Below are 13,995 nucleotides of genomic sequence, written 5' to 3' on the forward strand. Positions count from 1 at the left end.
TTTAGAACAGATATGCCAAAGCCTGGTCCTGCTCTAGTCTGAGGCGAGTCATGTCGACAGTTCTCCTCAGTTTCATAGGACTACTTGGTGAAGATAGCTCAATGAAGAGTTGAAGACTTGGCAAAAGGCACAGGTTTCCATAACACTGATGTTTAAATGTGTTCTAGCAAACACCTACCTTGGCTTCTTCCAAGCGACCCAGGGCTTTGAGCAGGTTCCCCAGGTCACTGCGAACACAGTACAAATCCTAAAAATCCAGAGACACTATCATTAATTAACGCTTTGCTTTCTTATCAAAGATACCCTGACATCATTTCTATGCGTCATTTTATTGTCAATCAAACATAGCACTGGACAAACTTAAGCCCAGGCCCACGCCCCTCATCATCTTCTAATTCCCAGAAAATTCCAAACCAACCAGATGGTAAAAACCTAAGCTGAACTGACAAGACACTATTTACAGAATTTATTCCTCTCACTTAGTATGAATACTCCTATCTGGCTGCATGAATATAAATGTGTTTTACTATCAGCTGCTGCTCCAGTTCCAGCTGCGAGATCTGTGTATGACATTATTTTCTAACATCCTTTGAAATGAATTTGGCCTCATCAGTTTCAAACACAAGACTACAGGACCTTTCTAGAGCCTCTCTCCTCTCCAAACGTCACCTGTTAGGAAAAAAAAAAATGATTGAATATTTATTCAACTATTTTATTCAAGGTTATGAGGAATCACTCCTGTATCAAGGACTAGAAATTTTCCACAGCGGGAAAACAGCACTGCACTTAGCAAGTGATTACCTGTCAACAAACCTACCCTTTGGCTCTCAGGCTTATTTAGAAACCTTGACTTCATTTCATGCCTAGGCAGAAGGATTACCATCCAACCACAGCCTCAATCCTGACACCTGCCACTAGATTACTCAGTATTAAGTGCCATCAGAGTTGAGTGGGTGAATAATGAAAAGCGGTTGACTCTGCTTTTTATTAGCAGCTCAATTGTGCTGCTAGTCCTGACTTCACCAGTCTGTTCATTAGTATGACACTCTCATCAGAACAGTGAGCTTAAGTTTTTATTTGCATAGTCTGCTTTTGTCGGTGGAATCTATCAGTCAATAAGCAGCAGAGATAATGGCAATATGAAGCACATCTATCATTTCATTTCCAGGAGTGAAAGAGCCTTAAATTAAGTCCTACAAAGTGAAATTTTGTTAAAGATGCCAAAGAATCATCAGGGGAATTATTCTTCTTGCAACTGCAACTGTACTACACTTTCCAGAATCAGTTAATTTTCCTGATAAAGTGCTTCTGTAATTGTTTACTATCCCCCATCCGATGAACCAAAAAGTCTGCCAATAAGGTAATGGCTGGCTAGACTGGGACATCTCCATGACCCACTTGCATCAGTGCTGTCCTGCAAGCTGTGACTGATGTTTTTGGAGTCTATAGTTATCTTTTCATGACTTTAGGCACAGGCTAGTATTAATCTTCAAAATAGCACTTGTGTCAGACACGATAGTACATGCCTGTAACCCCAACACTTGGGAGGCTAACGATCACCATGAGTTCAAGACCCCTATGAGCTACATCATAGTAACCCTAAGCTATAGAAAGAGACCTCACTTGCCTCAAAAAAAAAAAAAAAGTAGAAACAAAGCAAACAAATCACAGGTTCCACTAATCTTCTTACAGACTAATCATTCTGTAATTAGTCTAAGCACTTTGGAATCCTATTTGTAGTCTGAGAAGTAATGAATTCTATGATCTTTGTGTGTATTTCCTCCTGTAAACCTTAAGAGTTAGGTAACCCTCTGCTATGGCAAACTATGACTAAATAATCCAATCTGCATACAAGCACCTTCCACTGCTTGCTAATGGTAGATATGAATATTTAGACTTTACCAGTTCTTATGGCTGTTCTAAGCCATCATAATCAGAAATATCACAATAACTCTCTTGACAGTGACTGTAATGGCCAACTGTAATATAATTTTACTGACTAGTTTCTACAGACTCTTAGATGGATGACTATATTGGTTACAACATCTAGATCTAATACAGCATACTACATCAAGTTAACATAATACTTATATACAAAAACAGATTATCTTGGGGGCTAGATAGATGGCTCAGTAGTTAAGAGCACTGGCTACTCTTACAGAGGACCCAGTTCAGTTCCTGGTACCCATAATCGTTGGTAGGTCCATTTCCAGTGCACATAAGTACATACAGGCATACTCATACACATAAGATAACTTTAAAACTTTTAAATAGATTATCTTATGGACTGGAGAGGTAGGCCAGTGGTAGAAGAATTAACTAGTTAGTATGCCTTGGGTTTGATCTTCAGTGCCATTAAAAGAAAATGGGGGGGGGGCTGAAGAGATGGCTCAGTGGTTAAGAACACTGACTGTTCTTGCAGAAGACCCGGGTTTGAATCCCAGCACCCACGTGTCCATAACTCCAGTCCCAGGGGATCTGACAGCCTCTTCTGTCCTCTGCGGGCATTGCATGACATGGGTGCACTTACATACATGCAGGCAACACACACATACACATCAAATAAAAATAAATATTTTTAAAAAAGAAAGAAAATGAGAGAGAGAAGGAATAGCTTCAGATTACTAGAAAGTCTGCTGGGCGTGGTGGCACACGCCTTTGATCCCAGGACTCAGGAGGCAGAGGCAGGCAGATCTCTGTGAGTTCGAGGCTAGCCTGGTCTACATGGTGAGTTCCAGGCCAATGGGGCTGTCTCAAAATTACCAAAAAAACCCAAACAAAAACAAAAACAAAAAACCCAGATTACTAGAAAGTAAGTCAGCTTTAAAACATGTCATATTAAGTAAAATGCTGGGAGAATAGCTTCATGGTAGAATACTTGCTTTGTATATATGAGGCCCTGGGATCAATTCCTAGCACCACAAAAACAAAGAACTCATGTTTTCAGCTGGCATGGTGGCACAAGTCAATAATCCTGGCACTTAGGAGGCAAAAGCAGGATAATCAGAAGATCAAGGTCATCCTTAATTAAAAGTCAAGGCCAGCCTAGGCAACATGAGACAAGTCAAAAAAACCCAAAATGATTAATTATGAAATCCATTGTCTCACTTAGGAATCCAAACCTATATGCATATATGAATACTGAATGTCTACAAAACACAAGGACACCACTATTCTTCAAAAAATGTTTATTCGAAATCCAAAGCACCAAATTCTGCTTCATCTATCAAATCAAAATAGTAAGAAAATCATACTGCTTAAACCTGGCTCATTCTGTCCATCCCTAGTTAAATGCTTTTCATGAAATCCTTGATTTAATAATATACTTGAAACTAAAGAAAAAAAATTAGATGAGCTCAAAGGAGAAATTTAAGCTGTGGGCCTTCACAATTGAGTAGAGGCTTAACAGACAAGGAAGAGGATGTTGTAAAAAGGAAACAATAGGAATAAAGGCAAGGAATTCAAAATAAAGTGTTCCTGTGTAACTATCCCTCCCTAATGTTAACCAACTTCTTCCTGACTTTCCTCTTAGAATTCCACCACTGGACCCCTTAACATCTCTCTATGTATGTACACATCAAGTAAAATCGGACCGCTAAAAACCTACAGTGGTTCTCAATTGCCTCTCAAGTTAATTTCAAACTCCTCAGCCTCTATTCTTTTGAAATCTTCCAATTGACTCTGTTCTATTACACTCATTTCTTGTTACTACTTGACTCACCACTTCAGCCAAGGAAGTCGACTTGCTATTTACCTTCCTACAGAATGCTTAGGTTCTAAGCACTCTCTTAATGAAATCTTCTGATTAATATTCTCCAACAATAATCACCCAAGGAGCCCACATCATCTTTTTTTTCCTTTATGGGTCAGGTCTGACTCACATGATAGCCCCTCCAGAACACACTCCCCAATTCCTCACTGTGCACAACAATAAGCACTGGAGTATTTAAATGGGACACTTGCTAGACAACCTTAACAAAAAGCAGAGTAGAAAGCAGAAATCAATTTTGTGCAGTTTAGCTATAGGTGAACCTCACAAGAAGCAGCATGACAGTAACACATGATTAGACGTCAGTAGTTCTCAATGCTGTGCACCAACCGGCAAAGCAGAAGCAATGGTTCAACAACCTAGAAACTCAGCAACAGAGCAACTCAGGCTCACAGCTATCATACAAAGGAGCATGTTATGTAAAATTTACAAAGGGGTGGGTGGCCAGGTATGGCAACTCTAACGAATCAGTATTTGAAAGAACACCAGATACACCAGCACCTTTAAATATGATAAGCTAAAGTTTTATCAAATATATTAAGCTGAAGGCAATTGAAGACATTGAAGGCAATTCCAGACAGAAAAAATATGAAACAGCTCTGTATCTTGAAACTTCTATATTGAAGTCACAGAATAACTTCTAAATTAATTTATCTATAAACTTACAAGATAAATACCCATGAAATCAAGTAAAACTAACTTAACATTTAATTTTTCACTGCTTGCTGCAAAACCAAAATAATCTGAGTTTCTTTAACTAATCTTCATAGAATACCAACTGCATATATGATTCCAGCTCAAGATAGTGTAATGATGCATTTAAGCACAAAGAACACACTGTAAAGAACAGATGCAAGATTCTGTCACCACTGAATTGACAAGGAACATCTGACAGAAGTTTAGATCCAGTTAAGATTCGATATCCTGAAATAACTTAAAACAGGACCACCAGGGTACATGTAGGTGAAGGTATATTTTCATTCTTAATGTTAAGAACAGAAAAAACAAAGTAGCATCTTCCACTACAAGAGTCAGATGGGGGGCTAGAGAGATGGCTCAGCAGTTAAGAGCACTGACTGCTCTTGCAGAGGACCCAGGTTCGATTCCCAGTACCCACATGGCAGCTATGAACCGTCCTTAACTCCAGTTCCAGGGGAATCCGAAGCCCTCTTCTGACCTCCAAGGCATTGCACAATACGGGTGCACTCACATACATGCAGGCAATATACTCATATGCATAAAATAAAAATAATAAATAAAATATATTTTTAAATTAAAAAAAAAAACAACAAGAGTATGATGGAACACACTGGTGCCATCAAGAGGTAATCCTAAGATTTTAGTACTATCATGCTGCTTTGGTAGGGCATAATGTAAAGCTTCCTGTTAAGAGGTTATTTATATTTAGATGGTAGCATGGCTGTGTCTCTCACTTTAGTCACCTTCTCCATACACTCCTATGGCATACTGACAGCAATGCTAACCGCTCTACTACACAGATAGGCAACTAAAAACCTGTCAGGACTGAGGAAGTAGTTCAGTTGGAAGAGTGCTTGCCTAGCATGCATGAAGCCCTGGGTTTGATCCCCAGCACTGCATTAAACAAGGTGTGGTTGATGCACGCTGTAATTTCAGAACTGGGGAGGCAGGGGCAGGAATATCAGAAGTTCAAGGTCATCTTCAGCTACTTAACAAGTTTGGGGCCAGCCTGGGCTAGATGAGGCCCTCAGCACACAAAACCCCATCTCAAAATTACTTAATTAACAGAATAGAGTTCATCAAAATTACAGCTGTGTAAGAAAGACCAACTGAGCTTACACTCAATCAACAAATCAAGCTCTAATTATCAGAGGAAAAGAACTTGCTATACTATGCCAATTGAGTGCACAGGAGGGCCCTGGGCCTTGGGAAGAATGAAGTCCAACCAAGCGCCAATGGCAGCACATTCAGGGTTGGCCGCCCTAAAAATTTTATTGGTAATCAGATAGGACTGCACTAAAAATTACAAACATACTCTAACTTCATATATACATTGAGTATCTCTGAGAGAATACACAAGAAATTACTTTTATTATCTCCAAGAAAAGTCACTGCAATTTCACAGATTTATTCAAAAGGAATAAATAAAAATCACTTAATTGTATGCAATGAACTCAGAAATAAAAATATCACACAGATAAAGGCAGCCACTCAAACCTTTGCCCAGCACCCAAACTCTATATCTCTCAATGAACTTCCTTGGTTAGAACAGCCATTCCATTAAGTGGTACTTTTTGTCTGTGGGTTTTTTTTTTGTTTTTTTCTGTTTTTGTTTTTTGAGGCAGGGTCTCCCTGTAGCCCCAGCCTACCTGCAACTCACTATGTATATACTGCTAGGCAGACCAGGGTGGCCTCAAACTCAAGAGTTTCTCCTGCCTCTGCCTCCCGAGTGCTGGGATTAAAGGCATGCACCACCATGCCCAGCTAAAGTGGTTTTTTTTAAGTATTGAGTAAAAGCAAGAGAAAATTTGAAATTCTAAAATGTAACTTCAAAATAATTGTTAACAAGATACCAAGATGAAAAGTGATCAGATCTTTGAGCAAACTACTAAATTAAGCTTCAGTTTCCTAACCTATAAAATGGGAGGAGTCAGGTAGATATGCTGGATGGTTTCCAGGCTGTGCTCAAGGGCTGCCTTGGGGGGAGGGGTGCCATTTGGGCACAGAAGTCCCTTTATATCTTTCATTTCTTTTTCATTTCAATGTTTGCTTTAAAAATAGGCTCAAGTTTCAATATCCACGTCACCATTGCCGGCTATATGATCAAGAAGATTATATAATCCTGAGTGCGCTTTGTTTTGTTTATTTAATAGACAAAACTGCAATGTTTCCTCATAGAAAGATTATTGGGAGGATTCAAAAAGACATTTCTCCAAAGCAGCAGTATCTGGTCACAAAGAAGACTTCAGTAATGGCTGTTATAATAGTTAACTATTAACCACTTCCAAAGTGGTGGCTAACTGAATGTTGATGTAGCTTGAGAGTTTATGTCTAAGCTTTTTCCAAATTCCTACAATCTGTACCACTTACTTAAGTTTACAGCCACTTTCCCTAATCACATCAACAGTTGTAAGGGCAAGTTTTGCATTTTTCTACCTTTCACAGACTGTTATACAATATGAACTTAATGTCTGTCAACCAAAACACACTTGTTTCCTAAAGCATATATGCAACTTAGACCAAAAAAAAAAAAAAAAAAAAAGCAAGAACTTCTTGCCGGGCGTGGTGGCGCACGCCTTTAATCCCAGCACTCAGGAGGCAGAGGCAGGCGGATCTCTGTGAGTTCAAGGCCAGCCTGGTCTCCATAGTGAATCCAGGACAGCTGGGGCTACAGGGAGACCCTGTCTCAAAAGACCAAAAAAAAAAAAAAAAGTAAGAACTTCTTGAAACTACAGTATGGATGTGCAAATGCCTCAATTTTATCACTTTTAACTATATTGAAAAAAAGAAGATATTGGGAAACAAATTTCTTGTAGTCTAGTTTTCATGTCATTAACCCATACTGGCACCTTTTAAAAATAACATTTTATAGCCGGGCATGGTGGCACAAGCCTTTAATCCCAGCACTAGGGAAGATAGAGGCAGGCAGATCTCTGTAAGTTCTAGGCCACCCTGGTCTACATAGTGAGTTCCAGGCCAGCTGAGGCTAGAGGGAGACCCTATCTCAAAAAAAAAAAGATAAATAAAAAAAACATTTTATATTACAGATGAAGACCTTTGCCCACTATTCCTTGAAAAATCAATTAACTCTTATCAACATGCATCAGAATTTATCCAAAGTTCATTAAAACAGCCCAAAGAAATGACACCATCTGTCTTGTACTTTATTTGTATTACAAAACAATGTACAGTTTTTTGTAAGGATAACTTTTATACTTTTTAACTTCTTCGATGAATTTTTAACATAGTGTAGACCAAGTCAAAGCAATTTCATCATTTTAAGTGCACATTTTTAAAATTTATTTATTTTTTGGTCTTTTTGAGAAAGGGTCTCCCTGTAGCCCCAGCTGGCTTAGAACTCACTATGTAGACCAGGCTGGCCTTGAACTCACAGAGATCCACCTGCCTCTGCCTCCCAAGTGCTAGGATTAAAGGTATGTGCCATCACGCCCGGCACATTTTTAAACTCTTTATTTCATGCAAAAACCTACCGTCCAAAGTATCAAACTATGATTTTTTTTTTCCTGGGTTTCTGTGAAGGGAAAATAACCAAAAAAACTTGTACTTACAGGATTGTACTGAAGAGCAGAGACGTAAGCTTGCACTGCTCCTTCCATATCACCTGCTGCTACCAAGGCTGCTGCCAGGTTAATATAACCATCAATGAAATCGGGTTTGAGACGCAAGGCATGTCGATAATGCTCAATTGCTTCCTGCAACTGCCCTCTTTCCTTGTACACATTCCCCAAATTCGAATAGGCTTCTGCTAGAAGGGGGTTCTGTTTAATTGCCAGGGTGCTAAAGTGAGCAGATCTGGAAAAGGCGAAAGCGTTGATGTATGGGTATGCATGTTAGATAAAAGGAGGCATGGCCCATATGCAACTGTAACAGTTCCTGAAAATCTTGTGCTATTTCTAATTATGGAATGACACAATATCCTTTAACTAGCACATAGGAAAAATTTGGGAAGTCAAGGGTTTTCAAAAGTGGGAGTGTTCCAGATTTCATATTGGAAAAGCTTGTTCTTATGTGAGAATATTCTCACTAGAGTCTTATTACCAAACTGCCACATTGTATAACATGATCATTCAGCTCAAGAATTTAAATTATGTTAGTCGGGTGTGGTGATATATGCCATAAACCCCAGCACTCAGGAGGCTGAGGCAGGTGGATCTCTGTGAGCTCCAGGCCGGCCTGGTGTGCATAGCTCCAGGCCAGCTGGGGCTACAGGGAGACCCTGTCTCCAAAACAAAACCAAAACAGAACAAAACAAAAAGAATAAAAGTGCTGCCAGGTGTGGTAGCACACACCTTCGATCCCAGTGAGGCTAAGGGAGGTGGATCCAAGGCCAGACTGGTCTACATAGTGAGTTCTAGAACAGTACCAGGGCTGTACAGTAAGAACATGTCTCAAAAAAAAAAAACCCAAAAATAAAGAATAAAAATGCTATGTGCGGGGCTGGAGAGATGGCTCAGCGGTTAAGAACACTGAATGTTTTTGCAGAAGACCCAGGTTTGAATCCCAGCACCCACATGGCAATTAACAACTGTCCATAACTCCAGTTCCAGGGGATCCAACAGCCTCTTCTGTCTGCCTCAGGCACTGCAAGACACGGGTGCACTTACCTACATGCAGGCAATACACGCATAATAAATAAAATATTTTTAAATATTTTGTAAAAAAAATGCTATGCACATGAGTCTCATTTTCTATTTGTTGGTAAGATTTAATGGCACACATATTCAAATGCCCAAATAAACCAAAATGATAATTTATTAAAAGGGCTAGAGTACAAATTCTTGTCTTTTGATGAATTCAACAGATTAGCTAAAAGCAACACTTTGTATTAACTTAATGAGGACATTTCCAATTTGAACTGCACATGCACTTGCTACCAGAGTCCACACTAGCAGGTCCTGAGCTTTCAATCTCCCAAACCAATAGGTCTTAGAAAGGGGACACTGGATGCTCAGATGAAAGAATATTTCTTTACCTACAAACAATGAGTAAAGCAGCAGACCCAGGTGGAAAAATCTAGAAAAAGTCCCTAGTCATACTTAGATGATCACCCCCACAAAAGGTGGGGGGAGCAAGGGAGAAAAAACTGGCAGCTAGGCATGTCAAAAGTGAGCAAAAGAACAGATGTGCGTTGGTGGTTCAGTTGAAACTCAGTACTAGCAAAATCTAAAGTTCAAGTATTCAATTAACATTTTTTTTAGCTCAGCACCCAGAGGCAGGATACCCCAACATCTCCTACCTGTCCAGCCTTCGACACTGGAAGTGTATGGATGAAAGTAATAAAAGTACACCAGTATTGTCAGGCTCTTGTCTCCAGAGCTGCATGCAGTGTCTCTCTGCTGCCTCAAAATCTCCTGCCTGATATTCACGATGTGCCAACTCAGCTAACCCTTGGAAGGAAAGCATACGTTTCGTTGGTTCTGGAGAATCATCAAAACATTTGAGGGAAGGGGGGGGGAAACAAAAAGTTAGAAACGCAAACCAAAAAATGTAAAAATATGGTATATTAAACTTAAAGATGAAAATGCTTGAAACTATGTAAAGCACTAGAGTGTTCTGCATCTTACTTATAAAGCCCCAATATACATAATTGTCTTTCAAATTCACCCATTACCAATGTTTCCTTTTCTAAACAACATGGGGTTATTTGCTACCAAGTGAGATTCATTTTAAAATCTTGTACTCTTAAATTATAAATCATAGATTCACTTAGTCACTAAACTAGTTAGCATACTGACACAAAACGTTACACATGAAATCTGCAAACATCATCAAGATTTATTAACATCAGAATAACCTAGTGGGAAACAGTTTCACCCCATATTTCAGGTGGGATTTATAAAGGGTGGAGTAATCTAACAATCTCTCAATGTGGCTGTGTTTTAAACTCTTTATATTAACGTCTGTCGATTTCACAGTTTTATTTTTTTAAAGTGAGACAATAAAAACAAGCTTAAGAAAAACAACTAAAAGTCAAGGTGCTATTTTTAAAACAGCTGATAAACAAGATAAATTAGTTTGTCAACAACTAAACATTTACTGGGGTCATCAAACATTTTAAACAAAGACCCAAGAGTATATTGCTCCTCTCTGGGCATGTCTCACAAGGAGACTAAATTAGCTAAATCCCACCCACGCTACTTTAGCTCTAACATTTTCCAAAGCATTCCGGCTCTCACGATTAAGACATTGCAAACAACTCTATATAATCCAAGCATCAATCTACAATTGCAATTATTTTTTTTAAAAAACGATAGAATGCTACAATATAAAGCATTGAATAAAGCACAACATATTGAATAACAAAAAAATACTTATGAGACTTAATTCAGATACAGAATAAGAAAACGTACAATTGAAGCCCGGGTACCTGCCTCAGGCTCAACTGTATTTATCTCAACAATGACAATGACAAATTATTAAGAATTCAAGCACAGCGCTTTCTCTAGATGGTTAGAATGGAAAACCATGGACATACTACCTAATTTTACCAAGGTCATAGGCTCAAATTCGAGCCGAGCTCCCCCCATCATTAGAGCTGAGTGCTCTGGATACTCGGAAATCAAAAGTCAATTTTCTAACAGAATGAACAACTGACCACAAAAACAAAGACCAGAAAACCAGTGCCCAAATCTGGGGGAGATTAGTGCTCTAAGAGAAATTAGAAAATTGCATCTCAAACAAGCAGGTAGCATTTCCTAGCTCCTAAATTTAGCACATTACTTGTCACTTTTCAAAGTAGCTTATCTACTCTTTAACACTGGAAAGGACCATTTCTTCAAATAAAGTAATGGAGTCAGAAAAGGACAAACTAGTAGAAAATCTAACACGGAATCTTCAACCTTTGAAAGCACGGTGGGAAAACGGGAAGCGGGGGTGGGGGATCGGAATAATTATCCCACTCCCTCCAATTATTGATAAGATTATTGAAAATTATCTATTTGTCGCATAACGTCCAAAACCAACAACTAAAACCCTGATCCACCACAACTGCGAAATCACCAAAAGAAAACCTCACGGAAACCTTAGAACCTCAGCCCAGTTCCCCACTCCCTCGCGCCCCAAATAGCCTCACTCTGGAAAGGCAATTGAAGGGCACTCCTATAATTTGGTTTTCTTATTTTCAGGAGCGAAGGCTCGGAAATGAATTATCGAAAAGGGGCAGCCGCTTTGCACTTGTGCATCTACACTCCAGTTGCTTTACAAACTCTTCAAGCAAGGATGGAAACTTAAAAAAAAAATACACACCCTATGAATAAAGAGATATTGGGCTAAAGAATGGGGATGAAGACCCACAGGCGGCGGCGGAGGAATACATCGAGAAAGTAACACAAAGAGAGAATTGAACGAACGGGCGGGCGGACAGGGTGGTCAACGCCAAGCAGCGCACCGGGGTGGTTTCTCCCCCAACCACAGGGAGTGACCGTCGGGCTAGCAGACACGCAGAGGAAGGGTGTGGTGCCCGCGGGCGGGGAGGGAACACGGAGTGGGAATCGCAGGACCCGGGCAGCGGGTGAAATTGGGCGATGGCAAAGAGAGCCCACGGAAATTTCCAACCTAAACCAGGGCGGCTCAACCCCAAGAACACCAGAAGGCGCTGCCCGGCGGGGTGCGGGCTCAAGGTCTCCTCTTCTTGAGGTTACTAGGAAGACCATCGATGAGCTTTTGCTACGTCTTTGCGTGATGCAAAGTGAGGCTAGGATTACATCGAAATAGCACCCGTGCCCTAGGTTGGCAGAGGAGGACCAAATGTGGCTAAGGGAAAAGGGCTTGGGGAGAAGGTGGAAGCGCACAGGAGGGGGCGATGCGCTGGAACTGGGGGGAGAAAACAATTACGATGGAGTCAGAAAGGGTAGGGATGCCAATGCAGTCCATTCCAAGACATTCTTAGCGCGCACGTGTGCTTGAATCGTCCCGAGAGAGAAGGCTAAAACACTGGTGGGAGAAAACAACGAAAAAGCCCGGAAAGCAAGCAAAATGCAAGCAAACGAGGAAATGTTTTCGGAAACGGACGACAGCCCCAAACCCGATCAGATGGCAGTAGATCATGGTAAAGCTCACCAATACCATAGATGTAATGAGGGTGGTTAGAGGGAAGGGAGTGATGAGAGATACAAGACGGCGCCAGACCCCAAAGGGATGTCTGCCAAAGTATAACGGGACTCTGGTACCTGTGCTGTCGGCCACGTTGCCCACGGAAGACGCCATCTGGAGCTTCTTGAGACCGAGCGAGAAGGGGAAATTGGCTCTTACTGCCGCCACTACCGGCAAAATTGTTTCTAGAAGTGGTAGGAAGAGGGCAGCAGTCGTTACCAGTGTTTTGGAAGGCTTAAAGGGCGGCAGCACTTACTGGATACAAGTCTTGAGAACTCTTCTTAAACAGCTACCTTTCACTGTCTTGAAATGGCGGCGACGGCTCCTAACCGAAACAACACGGGCCGGAACTACTTTCTGTTACAATCAAGTGCCCTCGCGGAGGCAGCCCGTAACCGAACTGCCAACAAAATGACTGTAATCAAAGTCACTTCCTTTTATGTAACCTTCCGCCCAGGGTCCATTGCGACAAACATGACTGTAAAGAGAGCGCATGCGACAACCCTGTCAAGCGAACTTCGGAATAGAGCACCCTGTGGGGCAAGAGTGTGCAAGTTTTTTTTTTTTTTTTTTTTTTTTTTTTTAAGAGCGAGGCGGAAGGGTAAAAAGTACGCACGTCGATTACATTTTTGGCTAAGTGGTAAACTACAAGTCTGTTACCTACTCACTGAGGTGTATGTTAATGGAAATGTCAGAGATGTCTAGAAAAGTTTAGTCAACTCTATTCGTACGAAAAAAGGGTATTTCACACGGCCCGTGTGTCAATTCTTAGCAGGTAAATGCAAATGATTTTATTTCAGAGACGAAACTTAAAAAACGATGGGGGAGCGGGTTCCGCGAATTGAACGCGTCTTAGTTCGGACTCCACCCATGGATTTAAGCACTTTGATGAGAATGATTGATATTTTCCCGAAGCCAAAAGAACCCAAACGGCTCGGATTTAGACCATATAGCCTGAAATTTCAAAATCGTTGTGGTGTTCGGGAGAGTTATGTCTACAGTAACAGGGAAAATGCTAAATAACTCGGGGACATAGCTGAGTTTGCATGCCAAAAGCAACCATAGAAACGTTTGACATAATTCGTTTTCGTCAAAATCCTTCATTCTCAGTTGCGACGTTGTTGCCTCGGAACAGCTCTGCAAATCGTTAGGGTTCGCTATGCCTTTGTGCTTAAGGCAATTCTACAAAGCTAAATGCGTTCATTTGCCATCTGCCTAAACCACACGTCTACGTTGAGTCATGAATTGCCTTCCTCCGACAAATCAGCTCTTAGAATTCTCTTGCGGTTTCAAGTGCCAATGTTCAGACATTTTGTCACATTGTTAGTAATTTATACCTCCTCCCTTGTTCCTGGAAATGTTTAAGGTAACTTGCCACATCAGTAAGCAATTATTGCCATCCACTGGAGGGTGCA

At 40.7% G+C, this 13,995-nt stretch overlaps 1 protein-coding gene across 5 annotated transcripts in view; it reads right to left on the minus strand.

Moving 5' to 3' along the window:
* Nucleotides 1-12,941, minus strand: part of Ogt (O-linked N-acetylglucosamine (GlcNAc) transferase) — a 49,026-nt gene extending 36,085 nt beyond the window's left edge. The window contains exons 1-5 of one of the 5 annotated variants that reach the window (XM_008855561.3): nt 12,874-12,903; nt 12,658-12,765; nt 9,726-9,906; nt 8,038-8,281; nt 179-247 (exon numbers count right to left, since the gene is read on the minus strand). In XM_008855561.3, the coding sequence (XP_008853783.1) occupies nt 179-247; nt 8,038-8,281; nt 9,726-9,906; nt 12,658-12,694 (531 nt within the window). In that variant the 5' untranslated portion in view covers nt 12,695-12,765; nt 12,874-12,903. Of the gene's footprint in view, nt 1-178; nt 248-8,037; nt 8,282-9,725; nt 9,907-12,657 lie in introns of all 5 variants that reach the window. The other 4 variants (XM_029557444.1, XM_017794972.2, XM_008855562.2 and 1 more) reach the window with 4 other exon arrangements.
* Between the last annotated feature and the right edge of the window lie 1,054 nt (nt 12,942-13,995).

Source organism: Nannospalax galili, unplaced genomic scaffold, assembly GCF_000622305.1.
Source record: "Nannospalax galili isolate Female #2095 unplaced genomic scaffold, S.galili_v1.0 scaffold747, whole genome shotgun sequence".
NCBI lineage: Eukaryota > Metazoa > Chordata > Mammalia > Rodentia > Spalacidae > Nannospalax > Nannospalax galili.